Source organism: Falco punctatus (genome assembly GCF_963210335.1).
Source record: "Falco punctatus genome assembly, chromosome: 5".
NCBI classification, from domain to species: domain Eukaryota; kingdom Metazoa; phylum Chordata; class Aves; order Falconiformes; family Falconidae; genus Falco; species Falco punctatus.
The window spans coordinates 66082561-66096132 of NC_137584.1; the positions used below are offsets into that span (position 1 = coordinate 66082561).

The window sequence follows — 13572 nt, forward strand, 5'->3', positions numbered from 1 at the left end:
GGGCAGGCGGTCGGGCACCACGTGACTCGCGGGAAACGCTCCCGCGGGGCGGCGGGGGCACGGGGGGAGCCACGGGTGGGCTGTCCTTCCACCCGCGGGATGGGGGCGGGGCCGGGCGGCAAGGGAGGGGGCGGGGCCGGCTCGAGGCGGTGGCGCTCACGTGACGCCGGGGGGTGGGGCGGCAGCGCTCAGAGAGTGCGCGGAGGCGGCGGGAGCGGAGCTGGCGAGGGGACGCACCGAGGAGCGGGAGACGCCACCCTTCGCTTCGCCGCCGCCATGGGCCGGGTACTCGCGCTCCCCCTCACCGCCCTCTGCCTGGCCTGCCTCAGCGGGCTGGCCGCGGGGGCCGCGCAGAGGGCTACCGACGACGTCGTGACCGTTGGTGAGTGCCTCGCCATCCCCCTTCCCCCCTCCCCCCTCCCGGCGGTTGCTGACGGGGCAGCCCCTCCCCCCCCGCGCTCGCGCGCTGCCCGTTGGTGCCGGCGGCGAGGCGGTTCCTCGCCCGGGCCGGGCCGACCCTCCGTGCCCGCCGCCGGCGGGGGAGCCGCCCCCGCTCCCTGGCGGCTGGGCCGCAGCCCGCCGCGCTTTTCGCCCGCCTCTCTCCGCCTCCTGGCCCCTCGCTTTCGTTTCCCGCTCGCTGCGGGCGCGGGGGCCCGTGAGGCGCGGGGTCCGTTAGCGCGGCTCGGGCCGCCCGCAGCGCCCCTCCCGGGCGGGGCAGCGGGCAGCGGCTACTTTCGTCTCCGGTGAAACGTACGCGGCGCGTTTGTGCCTTGCGAACCTGGCACCGGCCGGGTCCGGGGGTTACTTACGTAGGGGGCGTCTGTCACGGCCGCGGGTTGTTCCTTACCCTGGCGGTGGCCGCCCTGCTGCTCCTCGGGGCTCGCCTGATCTTTCTGGCTCTGTGCGAAGGAAGTAAGTTGTTCTGGAAGCACTTTAATGTTCTCTGGCCACGTTGTGTAGTGGTGCTGGGTGCAGCTAAGTGTGAAGCTGGCCAGTAACCTCTGCTTCGGCCCCTCTGCGTTTCCTCTGCGGCCCCACCGACGACGGGGTGCGGGCCGGTGTCGGGCGCCCTGTGGGCAGCGTGAGCCGCTGGGGGCCGCCGAGTCGGCGGTGAGCAGCCTCTGCGTGCAGCAGGAGAGGGCAGTGTCGGTTCAGCGGGACAGGCTTCTGTTAGTGTTTCAGGTTTCCCCCTCAAGTGTAAGGGGAATATCCGAATGTGCAAGAGGCGGTACAACAAGCAGGTTTATCGTGGGAGCAAACGTGGGCTTGCCTGCGCTTCAGATCAGAGTTCGTGGTACCTGAGTTACTTTTCCAGTGAAGAGCAGGCACCTGCTGATGGGTAGAGTTGAGAGGCTTTCTACGTGATAAGTTCCCCAAGAAAACCTTTTGCAGCAGGAGTAGCATTGGGGAAACGCCTGACACCCTGCCACTGGTTCTTGAAGTTAACAGCGCGTTCTTGAAACCTCTTGTTGTGATATAAACGTCTCCTGATCTTTCACTCCTGCGATTCTGTTCCTCCCCCATGCTAGTCTGGGAAAGGTGTTCTGAAACTAGAAGTCCTAGTGCACCTGGCATTAGCTGGCTGCACGGACTGTCTGCCTATCTCAGCAGATGTACTGTGCTAAATCTTTTATGTACCAGTGAGGCATTTACAAAAGCAAGCATTGTTCGTTCATCAGGAGTGTTGTGCATGCTGTGATCGTTCTTCATGTGTATACCCAGAACAATAAATGACTTCTACTTTTTTCTTCCCTGAAATCTGTTATCTAGAAATTGTCATATAGCTCTTGAAGTGGTTTAAAGTGCCTTCTGAAGGGAACAGGGCAAGTCTGTTGCATACCTCATTCATGCAAACTGACGAAGGTCTCTTCATATGTTTTTTTCATTTCTTGAAAGTGAAAAAATAGCACCAGTATTTCTAGCCTGCTCCTGCAGTAACCAAGAGAAAGGCCAGGTAGATTCAGTCTTACTTCAGATTTAGTAAATAATGAAGTTAATGTATCTGTAGTTGTTATCTTGAGATGTATATTACCATGCTGACTGCTGAAGAGCTGTGAATAGCGGAGAAAGGTGAAAGGTCACCCAAAGGTGCCTGGAGTAGGTGGATATGATGTGAAATGTGCTGGAGCGTATGGGGTATAAGGAGTTGTGGGTTGTATGTAGGTTTTCTGAGTACGATGCTGTATGAGTCAGACTTAATTAAAATTAATGCAGTAAAGTTGTAGATTGGAAGACAATCTTATTTGATCCAGGTGGTGGATGTGTTGTCATTGTGGTTTTAAGGCAACAATGTTTGACTGGCATTAAAAAGCTGCTGGACTGGTTAGGTTGCTGGCTTCTCCTGTGATCAAAATGTGAATAGGTTGACTTTCTGCTCCGCTTTATATGCGTTTGTATACAAAGTCCTCTAGGTTCTTGTCTTTATTTCCCATACTTGGGTTGCTTTCTGCTGTAGGGTTGTTTATAGCTGGCTATATTACCTAAAGGGAAAATATAATTGAAAGGAGCACAGCTCTTAACATCTGAGGTTTCAATTAACTTTGAAAAATTAATTTGGTAACTTCATTAGAGTAGTATATTCTACGTTATCTGAGTATGAGACGAAATCTTGGTGTACATGTGGGGTCTGGTTTTGGAGTGTCAGTAGTGTCTGGAGGGAAATGCATTTCTGTTTTGTCAAATGCATTCCTAAGTTGCAGCTTTCAGTTGTAGTTAGGTTAGTGGGAGGGATTGCACCTTAACCTGGGAGATGTACGTATGGTAGGGTATGGATCTAAGAACTGATTCTGTGGGTGAAGTTGCTCTTTTGACAGTGGTAATTTTGTCTTAATCTGTGCATTGCTTTTTTTTTTTCTTTTTTTTTAGGTATTTGTGGAAACATTTCTGACTGCAGTTCATGTATTGACAATGATACAAATGTAGCCGTCTGCAAGTGGATCAGATGTGAAAGTAAGGAGGACAACACAGTGCAGATTCTTACTATGCCATACAGAACTTTAAACCCAACTAGACCTACTTCATCATCTGTATTAATGTTCATTACATAAATAAGCTGTTTTGTTTCATAACCTAATGGAGCATTAATTCATAGGTTGTATCTGTTAAACATTTCAAGTTCTTATGTGGTGACAGCTGAACATGTTCAAAATAATCCCAGATTTTTAAGCCTTCTGATATAAATCTGTACTGTTGATAAGTTAATGTTTTCTAGATGGTTCAGACTGGTTTTAGAACAAACTAGTTACTAGTGTTTGCTAAGGAGTCACAAGTGGATTCTGATATGCAGACGTATACCTGTGTTTCAGTCCCTTTGGGGGTTTTGTCATAGAGCTGGTGGTCACAACCACTACTCCTGAACTGAAGTGCAATAAGGGAGAGGAGTCCATTAAATAAGACTAGTTAAGAGTAGTGTTTCTAAAATTGCAGCCCACTGAAGGGAACATGACAGAGCCAAAGAAGCATTAGCTGGTCTAATTCTGAGCCATGTTTTTTCCATTGTAGGAGAGTTGGATTTAACTACATTTAGGTAAAATCTGGCACCTACAGCCCTGGAGGAGGTTGCAGCTGGCAAAGTCATACAGAGATTACATAAGTAGTCATCAGGTGGATTATTTGTATTTCCTATGTGAGGTGGAAACAGAGTAAGATGAGAGAATGGCTTGACTGTAATAGTGATTTTGTAGCACTTGATTGTAGGTAACCAAGACAGGTTATGCAAAAAGGCTAAGATGCTTTGGAACTAACGAAAAGAATTTTGGATGTAACTTGTCAAGAAGGGTACAAGAGTGCCCTTCAAGAAGCTCTTTTTCTGAATCTGCACGTGCTCTCTGACTAGCAGGCACATACAGCAAACATGCAGGAGATCTGTGTAACTTCTTTGAGGGAGGGGATGGTATGCAGGCAGAGAATAAGAAACTGGTGCCTTCAACAATTTCAAGGTCAAAGATCTGTTTGAAAAGCTGGAACTAATTTTTGCTTGCATTTAGGATTTTTTAAGGCAGTCTTTCTTATGATGCTACCCATAGAGATGCAAAATGTTTAACTTGAAAAATGCTACAAATAGTAGAAACAGTCTAATTCTATAGCCTAGGAAGGAAAAATACCAAGCTGTATTGTTACTGCAAAATGTTGTATAACCATGTAAAAGTATTGCCTAAGTGTTGATTTGAGTGGTAGAATAACTAGTGAAAGAAAATACTAAAACTTTTCTAACTTCTAATTATTAATATAATACTCAAGTCTTACATATTGAAGTGGCTTTTTTGTTATCCTGGCTTGAAGATGGTGTTTAGTTTGTCCTATGAACAGTTTATTAGTATTTAGGAACAATGTCTCAACCACTTTAAAGTTCTGCCACTGTAAGTATTCTTGTCTCTACTTTCCTGACAGGAGAAAGCATGTGTGTAAGTGAAACAGAAGTAGTTTTGAAGAATCAGAGCTGTACAGCTGTAGAACAATGTTCTTGTAAGTATTCAGATACTCAGCTTTCACATTGTTGAGTATGAAGCAGTTGTGTTTACAGCTCCTTCACCTGTAGACCTTGGCAATACTTTCTACAACTTATGTAAGCACATACAAGTATGTAAATAAGCCCATTGCTTCTAGCTTAAAGGTGTGATGTGATGCTAAAATGCATAGTTTCATTGTGCATTCAGTTAACAGCTTACATTTGCTGTTTCAAGAAGCCTGATCTACTTTACTAGACAAACATCTCTGACTACTGGCTTGGCTTCTTAGGTGAACATGGATAACATTTCCTGTTAAATACAGTGTGTTCTAAGGAACTTGTCAGCATCCTCAAGACAGCAAGCTTCATATTCAACAAAAAGTCATACCTGTTAAGTCCATTGTTTCATCTGAGGTGCAGTAAAAAGGAAAAGCTTAAGAACCTCCCAATTTTAATTGTTAACTAGTACAGCTCTTCGTGCAGGGTCTGGGTTATAGGACTGTGTAAGGTAAATTCTTCATGCTAGGAACGTGCTCTGTTGCATATCTACTTCAGTCTTCTCATTAATTTGTGCTTGCTGTGCAAAGCAGATTTGCAGGATATGAATAATTTAGATTAAGTCTTGAATTTCACTTTTGTGAAAGCCTACCAGTTTTAGTTTTTCTGAGAGCTGACCAGAAATAGACTTCAAAATAGGATTTTCTTATTTTAAGGTCTAGAACAGAAAATGAAAAGTCTTAATACTCTTGTCTAGGTGAGTTCAACAGTGTGGCCAAAGAGGCTGGCTCACATCAATAGAGATGAAGCTTCCATACTGCTATGGGCATCTTGTGGTGGTGGCAGCAAGTCAGAAATAATTCCACATGACCCCGTTTCTAAAATTGTAACAATCATCTCTTAATCAGGACTGTTAAAAGTACCATTTCTCAGTGCTTTGCAAAGACAGCATGCTGTTACAATGCCTTATTCTATATCTAAGAGTAGAATTTCTACAATCTGTTCCTGTTAACCTGATAACATCACTACAAGTTTATTGTATTTTAGCTTTGCATGTTCAAGGAAACTTACATTGTCACCTTCATTAGAGGATCTTTGTTGGTGTGAAAGGAGCCTGTATACCTTATCAGCTCTTACTTGCAGAGTCATGGCTTAGCACTATATTCAGGATTGACATGGAGGAACGTTATGGTGCACTTAAACTGACTAGATGCAAATGGGACCTGAGAGAGTAGATTCTTATATAGGCAGCTTATCTTTAGAAAGCCAGCTCTGGCTGCCTACCATGCTGAATTGTTTCAAGATGTAAATAACCACATTTAGATTAGTCTGAGCATTAAAGGCTTCTGGACATAATGGTATTTCATCAGGAAGCTTGCTGATTTATCAGTGTATGATTAAGCAACAGTTTGGATAAGCTGTCCATGTGTGATTAATTCAGTTAATACAGTAGGTTGCAGAAGGCTTCACAGTTGTTTGGTTTGGGGTTTTTCATAGCACATGCTGAAGCTGAGAGCACCTACAACCAGCAACAGCTCTCAGAACAGAAAGCTTAAACTTTTGAATTCTTGAGGATGTTTTGAGTTTCCCCCCATACTACTTCAGCTAACCGTTCTGTTTTCTAGTTGAACTTGATAGCTCAGGTTGAATTTTAGTTGCAGTGGGGTTGGGAAGCAGTACTGAATATCTCGTTTCCTATTGTCTAAAGCATGCACAGTTTCTGCTTATACGATAGGACTCTTCTCCCTCTTGTTTGGTTTGAGGAATCTTGAGTTGCCAGTTGAACACTGGCTTGATTGGGCTGCCTGTGACAAGGTTCATGTATTCAATTGTGCAACTTTTGCTGTTAGTGTGGTAGATTGAACTTCCAACTGCTTTGTAACTTCAAACCAAAACTACAATAGAATTCAGTGCTATACAAATTCCCTAAAACTCAGCCTGCTGCTGTTCAATTTGGGCTTTGGTGTTTTGTTTTGTTGGGGCTTTTTTTGTTAAACACTGTCATTGGTCTCTTTAATGTAACTCTTTATTCTTTAATAGCATCTACAGATGTTCCTCCTTCCAGTGCTACTACGCTGTCTTCCAATACTACTACACCACCTGCCAATAGTACCACAGCATCTTCCAATACTACCACAGCCAGTCCTGCTACCACAGCTCATACTACTATAGGTAATATAATACTACTGAACATAGAATGGCAGTAAACTAGGAACTGGAGAATAAAGGACAAGGACTTTTTCCACAGATCACTGTAGTAGCATGAATACTAAACGCCTGATGTATGGAATGTAGAAATGGTCCCAAAGTTTGGAAGAAGTTAACAGAGAAAATGCTTCTTTTCAACATAATTAAGAATTGGCTCAGTAGTAATTGTTTGAATTAGATTAGTAATTTCTGCTAACCATGAGCTACTGTGAGTTTGATTTTTTTCTTGTTGTTGTTGACCAGTTCAAAATTTTCTGTTCTTATATGTGCTGCCATCTTAACAGTGAAGCTCTTACAAAAAAACCCCTAACAACAAACAAAAAACCCCACCCCAAAAACCTAATCTTTAAAAGCATCTGATGTTTAAGGGATGTGGAAGGTAATGAGTTGATGCTTGATTAGGCTCAGAATAGCCTAATGTACAGGAGGGTGATGTGTGAGTAAACCTACAAATGTGGGCTTCTTGTCCCAGGCACATAGTGCAATATAGATTAAGTTTTAGTAATGCTAATCTGGGGGTGGGATGTGCCAGAGACCCAGGACAGGAGGAGAAAGGGGAATCTTTGCTGTCCTGCAAGTGTTTCTCCCATCTAGAGATATTACAATAAGTAATTTTTCTAGTACAATGAATGCTAATTGATTAAAGGCTGTTTAATGAAAGCCTTTTTCCTTGATGCAGTTTCTCAGTTGTCCTGAAGCAGCTGTCTTGATTGTTGTTCAAATACCAGCATTTATATTAGTGCTTTTTTCTAAATAAAGAATCGTTGTCTGATCTGTGGAGAACCTTGAAATATTTGGATAAGAGTGGTATGCAAGTCTGAAAAAAATACTTATTGCAGAAACTTGGCTTAATGCCATGCAGCTGAACATCTGAATTGTGTGGGGTGCAATCTGGGGTCAAAGCTTCTCCTTGTTTAAGCAAAACAAGACAAATGATTTACATAAGAACTTCAGTGCTTGCAAACTTTGCCCTTGAAGTTTATGGTATGTGTACATACTGTCTTCTCTCAAACAGCTAACATCACCAACGTAACTACACATGCTGCCATTACTTCAGCTACTACAACACCCAGTATTCCAGGTAACTGCTACTACTAGCATAATTACAGCATAAAATACTTTGTGTTGCTTTAAAAGCATTATCTTGAAAGACCTACCAAGTGACAACATTAAAGGAGTATTGGTGTATCTGCTGTTGTCACTTCTAACTTTATGGTGCATCTCATTTTGTTAAGGTCGTGGATATATGTATGTAGCAAGGTAATACCCTGAGAAAGAGCTAATTGGTGAGATATTAACAGTTGGAAGTGTGTTGGTCAAATGAAATCAGCTGGCTGCTTTTAATAGTGTGGCTGGAAGTCACTTGTTAACTTGCTTACCTTCGGGAGGTGGTATTTAGTTTTTTTCACTTGGAGCACAATAATGGGATACCTATAAAAAAAGAAAATTGAGCTACAGTGATGGAAATAAACTGAAATATTTTATTACTTCATGAAATAGCATATTCATGACTGCTGAAAAGCTCTTTAAAACTAGCTGTCAGCAGATGGCTGCTATTTCCAGCTTCATATGTGTTGTGGCTTCAGCTGATTTCTTTAAGTATAACTCTTGGGGTCAAGTACAGTAGGTGGAAGATAATAATTAAATTTGAATTTAAGCTAAAAACTAGAGCAAGCAGCATAGGTGGGAAAATGTGTTTTGAATGAGCGTATCAATAATATACTTCTATGTACTTCAAAAAGCCAAAGCTTTCCTCCTGTACAAATAAAGTTCAGCTGGGACTTGCTCAGTGTTGAGGTCCAGTGCAGTTTGCCTATAAATAGCTCTGGCCTTGTACAATTTAATCACATTTCAGTAACATTAATCTAAATGCAGCTGCTGACATGTCTTTACTTTTGATTTTTTTGTTGTTTTCTTATTGGTACTTGGATGTTTTGAGTAATCTTAATACAGTGAAGCCAATACTAAAATCTATAAAACTTCTGTGAGTATTGTGCACTCACAAACTCTGATGTGGTGTTTAACAGGTACGAATGCTACTGTGACTCCTGCACCTTCTCCACGCAAATCTACATTTGATGCTGCGAGTTTCATAGGTGGAATTGTCCTTGTTCTGGGTCTGCAGGCTGTTGTTTTCTTTCTGTACAAATTCTGCAAGTCGAAAGACCGAAACTATCATACACTTTAGAACCTGCCGCTTTATAATGGACTAGTAGCCCAACACCTGTAGTTCACTGAACCAAAATATTTTCTGTTGCTCATGGAAGACAGCAGTTCATAATTTCCTTTCAATCTCTAAAAGAAGACTTTAAAAGAATATTTTTGCAACATTATACTTGGCAAGAGGTGATATGAATCTCTTCAACAGGATTACTTGCAATATGCTGCATGGGTTTTAATGGCTGTCTTACTTTCCTTTAGTGGCTGCTGCTGTGGGACTTTTTTTTTTTTTTTATATGCCAAAAGTAGACATTCAGAGATTCTTATTCAGTGGCAACACTGTCTTGAGTAGACAATCTCATGATGACTTGTTGTGACAGCTAATTTAATCAACATTTGATACAGTATCCCTTTGGTTTTATCAGGATGTGAATTATTGGTGACTGACTTCAGGGAGTGAAATGCCATTTATACTAGGTTATGGCTCTTACGGCATGCTGCTAGAAAGACGAACAAAATTGTAGAAGTAGATAATGTCTTAACAGAATAACATAACCCATAAACTTTTTTACACAAGAATAGAGGTTGCCTGAGTAAATACTGCATTCCAAACAGAGATCCTATGTCCTTTCCAGGTAATGTTGAGGCTGGAGAGGGGGATGTAGGGATAATCCTTCTAAAGGGGAAATGAAGATTAGTGCCTTAAAGACTAGAAATCAGTAGGCTATAAAAGCATCCCACCTATTTAAAAAATAAATAAAACTGTTAATACTGGCTTTATATAGGAGAATGGAATACATATGACTTGAGCATTCCAGTTTAAAAACTTTTTACACTAAGTAACTCCCTTACTGACCGTGTTTGAGGATGAGGGAGCACAGTACAGTTCAGCTACAAACAGCTTACCTTTTGTTCTGGCCTACAAAGACCAACCATAAAACTAGTGATAAAATTCAGTTCACTCCCTATATAAAAAGGCAACAACTTACATTTATACTTGAAATACTGGTGTTTGGGCAATCCTGGGGTTTTTCTTATTCAAATGGTTCTTAAACTTGTGGCCATTAATTTCAGGGTTTTGGTTTTGTGTTGGCTTTTTGTTGGTGTATTGTTTTTGTTGTTTTTTTTTTTACCCTTCTGTATGTCTGCTTGCTGAAGGAGCAGTTAAGGGTAGTTAAGATGATCTGCTGATTTGATCCTGGTCAGGATTGCTGTAGTCCTGGGACTGCCAGGGCTACATCTTTTTTTCTTTTCTTTTTTTTTTCCTCTCTCCCTGCTTCCTGCCATCAGGTTTGTGTCACCCTGCAATAAAATGGTTAAAGAAATCTATTCAGCCAAATAGTATTTTTCTTTTCTTTGGCTGGATCAGCCGTGTGATCTGAGTATCAAAGGTAGGTCATGTCCAATGTAGACTGACTTGAACACCTGTGAAAATAAACCCACAGGAAAAATGGAGGTAAAGATAAAATTTTTGAAAAAAGTGGCAGATGTAGAACATAATACATAGCTTTTGATAATATCCCTGATCATGAGTTTCAGGATAATCTGTAGTACTGTCTTACTGGCCCTGGCTTGGCTGGAATTTGGCACCCAATACAAAATGATAGCATTAGTGCAAATAGTCACAGCAGTAGGACTTAAATATGAAGCAAAATAAGTGCACTTCAGTTGGAAACTTTAAAGTGCACAGTGTTGCCTTCCTGTGTTCTTCTAGTTTGGATGGAATTGTTTTTATCGTGCTGCATAGAAAACTCAAATTGCTACAAAATACAGAAGTTACTCACCAGTACTGTATCTTTGAGTTCATTAGCTTTTGGTTTTCTAAACAAAACTAAGACAATCAGCTCAGGTTTATTAAAACAGCAGAGTGAATGGCCAGTTTCCAGCAACAGTATGTGTGTGGGTTAGATGGTATATCCTTGGCCTTATTGTGAAATCACATAATCTGTCCTTTCCCTATCTCAGAACTATTTTACTACATTTTATTTGTTTAAAAAGATACCCATGAGCTTGTATTCTGTGTTTTGAAGTGAGCAACGTACTTAAAGTGTGACAGTTCTTCAGCTCGGCAAAGAAAACTGTATGCCTAGTATATAACTTTTTTTGGCCTCAAAGGGCTATCTTTTGGGAAACTTGCAGGAAAGTGCTACAGAACACTTCATAGCATGGAAGGCGTTGCCACAAAAAGTTACTGCTCTGTTAAATGTTGCTAAAATGCTTGTCCTGAGCTATGCTGATACTGATTTAGGTTGCTGATAAAGTATGCTGGTAAAGCGAACTAAAAATAATTTTTAAAGTGCCTTAAAGTTGCTTAATCTTTTGCCTCAAATTTTGTTTATAAGGGTAGAAGGGATACCTTGCCTTAGTTACTAAATTTTTCTTGGTGCCAGCAATTGCTACTTTCCAAGTCTTTAGGAAACCCAGGATCTCTGACATGTACTGATGCCAATCTGAAAAACTCGAGCTTGTACTATACCAATTTAGTGACGTTCTGGAAGGCCTGCACTATGCACCGCTTGCTCATTAGCCTTGCCAACAAGGTATAATCCACAGTTTACAGAGTTGTAGCTAGGATTGTTTTCCTTTCAGTTGTTTGGGGGGCGGGGAGGGAGGCTCGGTTATATGTCTTCAGCATGTGCTTGGCTGCCTCACTATAGGAAGTAATTGCTCCTTTGTGAAATGGCAGTATCAGCTGATCTGTGCTGTGTACTTGCAAAAAAACCTGGAGTAACAACTTGCAGTTTTTCTTGGCCTTGTGTTTTGAAGTGGAAGGTAGCTCATAGATCTGTAGTTGTATTTGCCCCTAAATCAATTTTAGGCACTGAACTGTAGTGACTCTTCAAGTTATCTGGCTTTTTCTTGAAGCCAAATTGTGCAAATATAAAGCTGTTATCTTATGAATGTTCTCTGCAGGTGTTGCTGTAAAAGTTTGTATTTTGTCCTCAGTGGAAGAAAACTGAAATGGTTGTAATCACAAAACCAAATTGATAAATAAAAATCGGTTGAATGGAATTTTACTTGTAAACTTTTTTTAATGTGAGCAATCCTGGGGCGGATTGTCTACTGACTTGCTGGAGATAAGAGCTGTTTTCCATAGCGATTGAAAAACATGGTGGGGAAAGAAGGAGAATGAAAGTTTTTAAGAGGTAAGCTAGCTCTCCTAAATACAGCATTGACTTTGCATTTGGTATGTGCAGCAATACTGATATAGATTTAGAATTGTCTCCAAAAGAATTCTTATTTAGGTAGTGTTTTCCATGTTAGTTTAATCCTGTTCTCCCCTTTAAAGCCAAAGAACGGCAAGGCATTTACTAGGTGTTCTGGTTGCAACAACCTGTAAGGCTTAATGCTCCTCTTCCCAATAGCAAAGCTCGTAATGCTGGATGTCACCTGTGAGGTGGCAGAGGGACTGCAGTCTGTGGTTCCAGGGAGGCTGTTAATAACCAACCCCTGCATTGTAGCATCTTCTTGTGTTACGATCTTTGACCTGTATGAAAAAAGTATTGCTCTGAGCCTTCTTTCTTCATTCCTTGAGTAGGAGGAGGATATTTGCTAGGAAATAAGAGAACAGAGGGGGTGCAATGCTGTAGTTGCAGACTGATTAAAAATGATAACCAGCTCTGAGTGAAGTAACCTCAGTTGCACGTCATGACCTCGATGCTTTTGTGGGTCGTGAGTGATGTGCGAATGTGTCACAGGTTGTATTGACTATAACTCAGTCTCATATGGGGAAACTGCAAAAACTTTAGTAGCCTTTCTGGAAAGGCTGTATAGAAATGGAGGAATCTTAGAGCTTCCTGATGTGCTTAAAATTGCTATGCCTTCCAGGAAATCATCCCTTTGCTGCATGCAGTCAGACTTCATTAAGTTTTTGTTACAGTGCAACACTGAAAGCTGAAGCATAGTACCAGTCTTACGTTACTGCTGTTCTTTGAAGGTAGTCTTCTGTAGGTATAGGACTCGCTCAGAAATAATCTTTGAATTTTTCTGGATGAAGCCAAATAATACTTGAAGTATTTTATCAAGAAGCTGTAATTAGCTGGAGATAGATGCTGCTGCAGCAGTAAAAAGGGGCTAATTGCTTCATACTGATGATTATTGCTCTACTTCCAAATCAGCATTTGGTCCCTGGAATGTGCTAGAATCACATTTGATGGCTTCTCTAGTGACAGTTGACCTTGGATAGTTATCAGTCACCTTGTCCTTCATATAAGGCATACATACCTTAAAAAGAATTCATGTTATTTGATAACTGATTCCACAGTGTTCAGAGTATATTGTGACTTGTTTTGATGTAGCAGCAAGTTTGGACAAAATAAAAGTTTGTTTCAGTAATGGTGAAGGATGTCAACCTTATTCTAGGAATTCTGAATAATAATAATCCTGATCTCTAAATACTGCAGCATTTCTAACAGAAGTAGAGTTCCTTTACTTTGTGTTAAACTAGTGTAATGCTGTTAAAGGTTGCTGAGTTTAATTGTAGATCTTAGTTACTTATTAAAAAAAAAAAAGTACTGAGGGGGTTGATTATTCATGTTCACAAGCATCCAGGGATGTGGATAGTGCTAAAAGACACACAGGTTAAAATACTAACTCATCAAAAGCTGCCATACAGTTTGACACATCTCTGAAAGACAGCTTTGTGTCCTTTATTGGCTAGGCTAGAAATGCAAGCTTTTTTCCGTGCAAGAGAAACGCAGATAAGTTTGTTCAATTTTTTCCTGTTTTCTTCTAGTTCAGTGTAGGGAACTGCCCTTCCC

The 13572-nt window shown here is 41.5% G+C and overlaps 1 protein-coding gene across 1 annotated transcript; it reads left to right on the forward strand.

Moving 5' to 3' along the window:
* Positions 1-84: 84 nt before the first annotated feature.
* On the forward strand, positions 85-11824 carry CD164 (CD164 molecule). The gene is made up of 6 exons (XM_080389037.1): positions 85-382; positions 2866-2949; positions 4390-4464; positions 6485-6616; positions 7668-7733; positions 8680-11824. The coding sequence occupies exons 1-6, from the start codon at positions 100-102 to the stop codon at positions 8838-8840; spliced, it is 801 nt and encodes a 266-aa protein (XP_080245163.1). The 5' UTR covers positions 85-99; the 3' UTR covers positions 8841-11824.
* The last annotated feature ends 1748 nt before the right edge of the window (positions 11825-13572 follow it).

Coding starts and splice junctions, on each gene's coding strand:
- CD164 (XM_080389037.1), top strand. CDS start 100: ATGGGGGCGGGGCCGGGCGGCAAGGGAGGGGGCGGGGCCGGCTCGAGG. Junction 6,617..7,667: donor CACAGCTCATACTACTATAG/GTAATATAATAC, acceptor TCTCTCAAACAG/CTAACATCACCAACGTAACT. Junction 7,734..8,679: donor TACAACACCCAGTATTCCAG/GTAACTGCTACT, acceptor GGTGTTTAACAG/GTACGAATGCTACTGTGACT.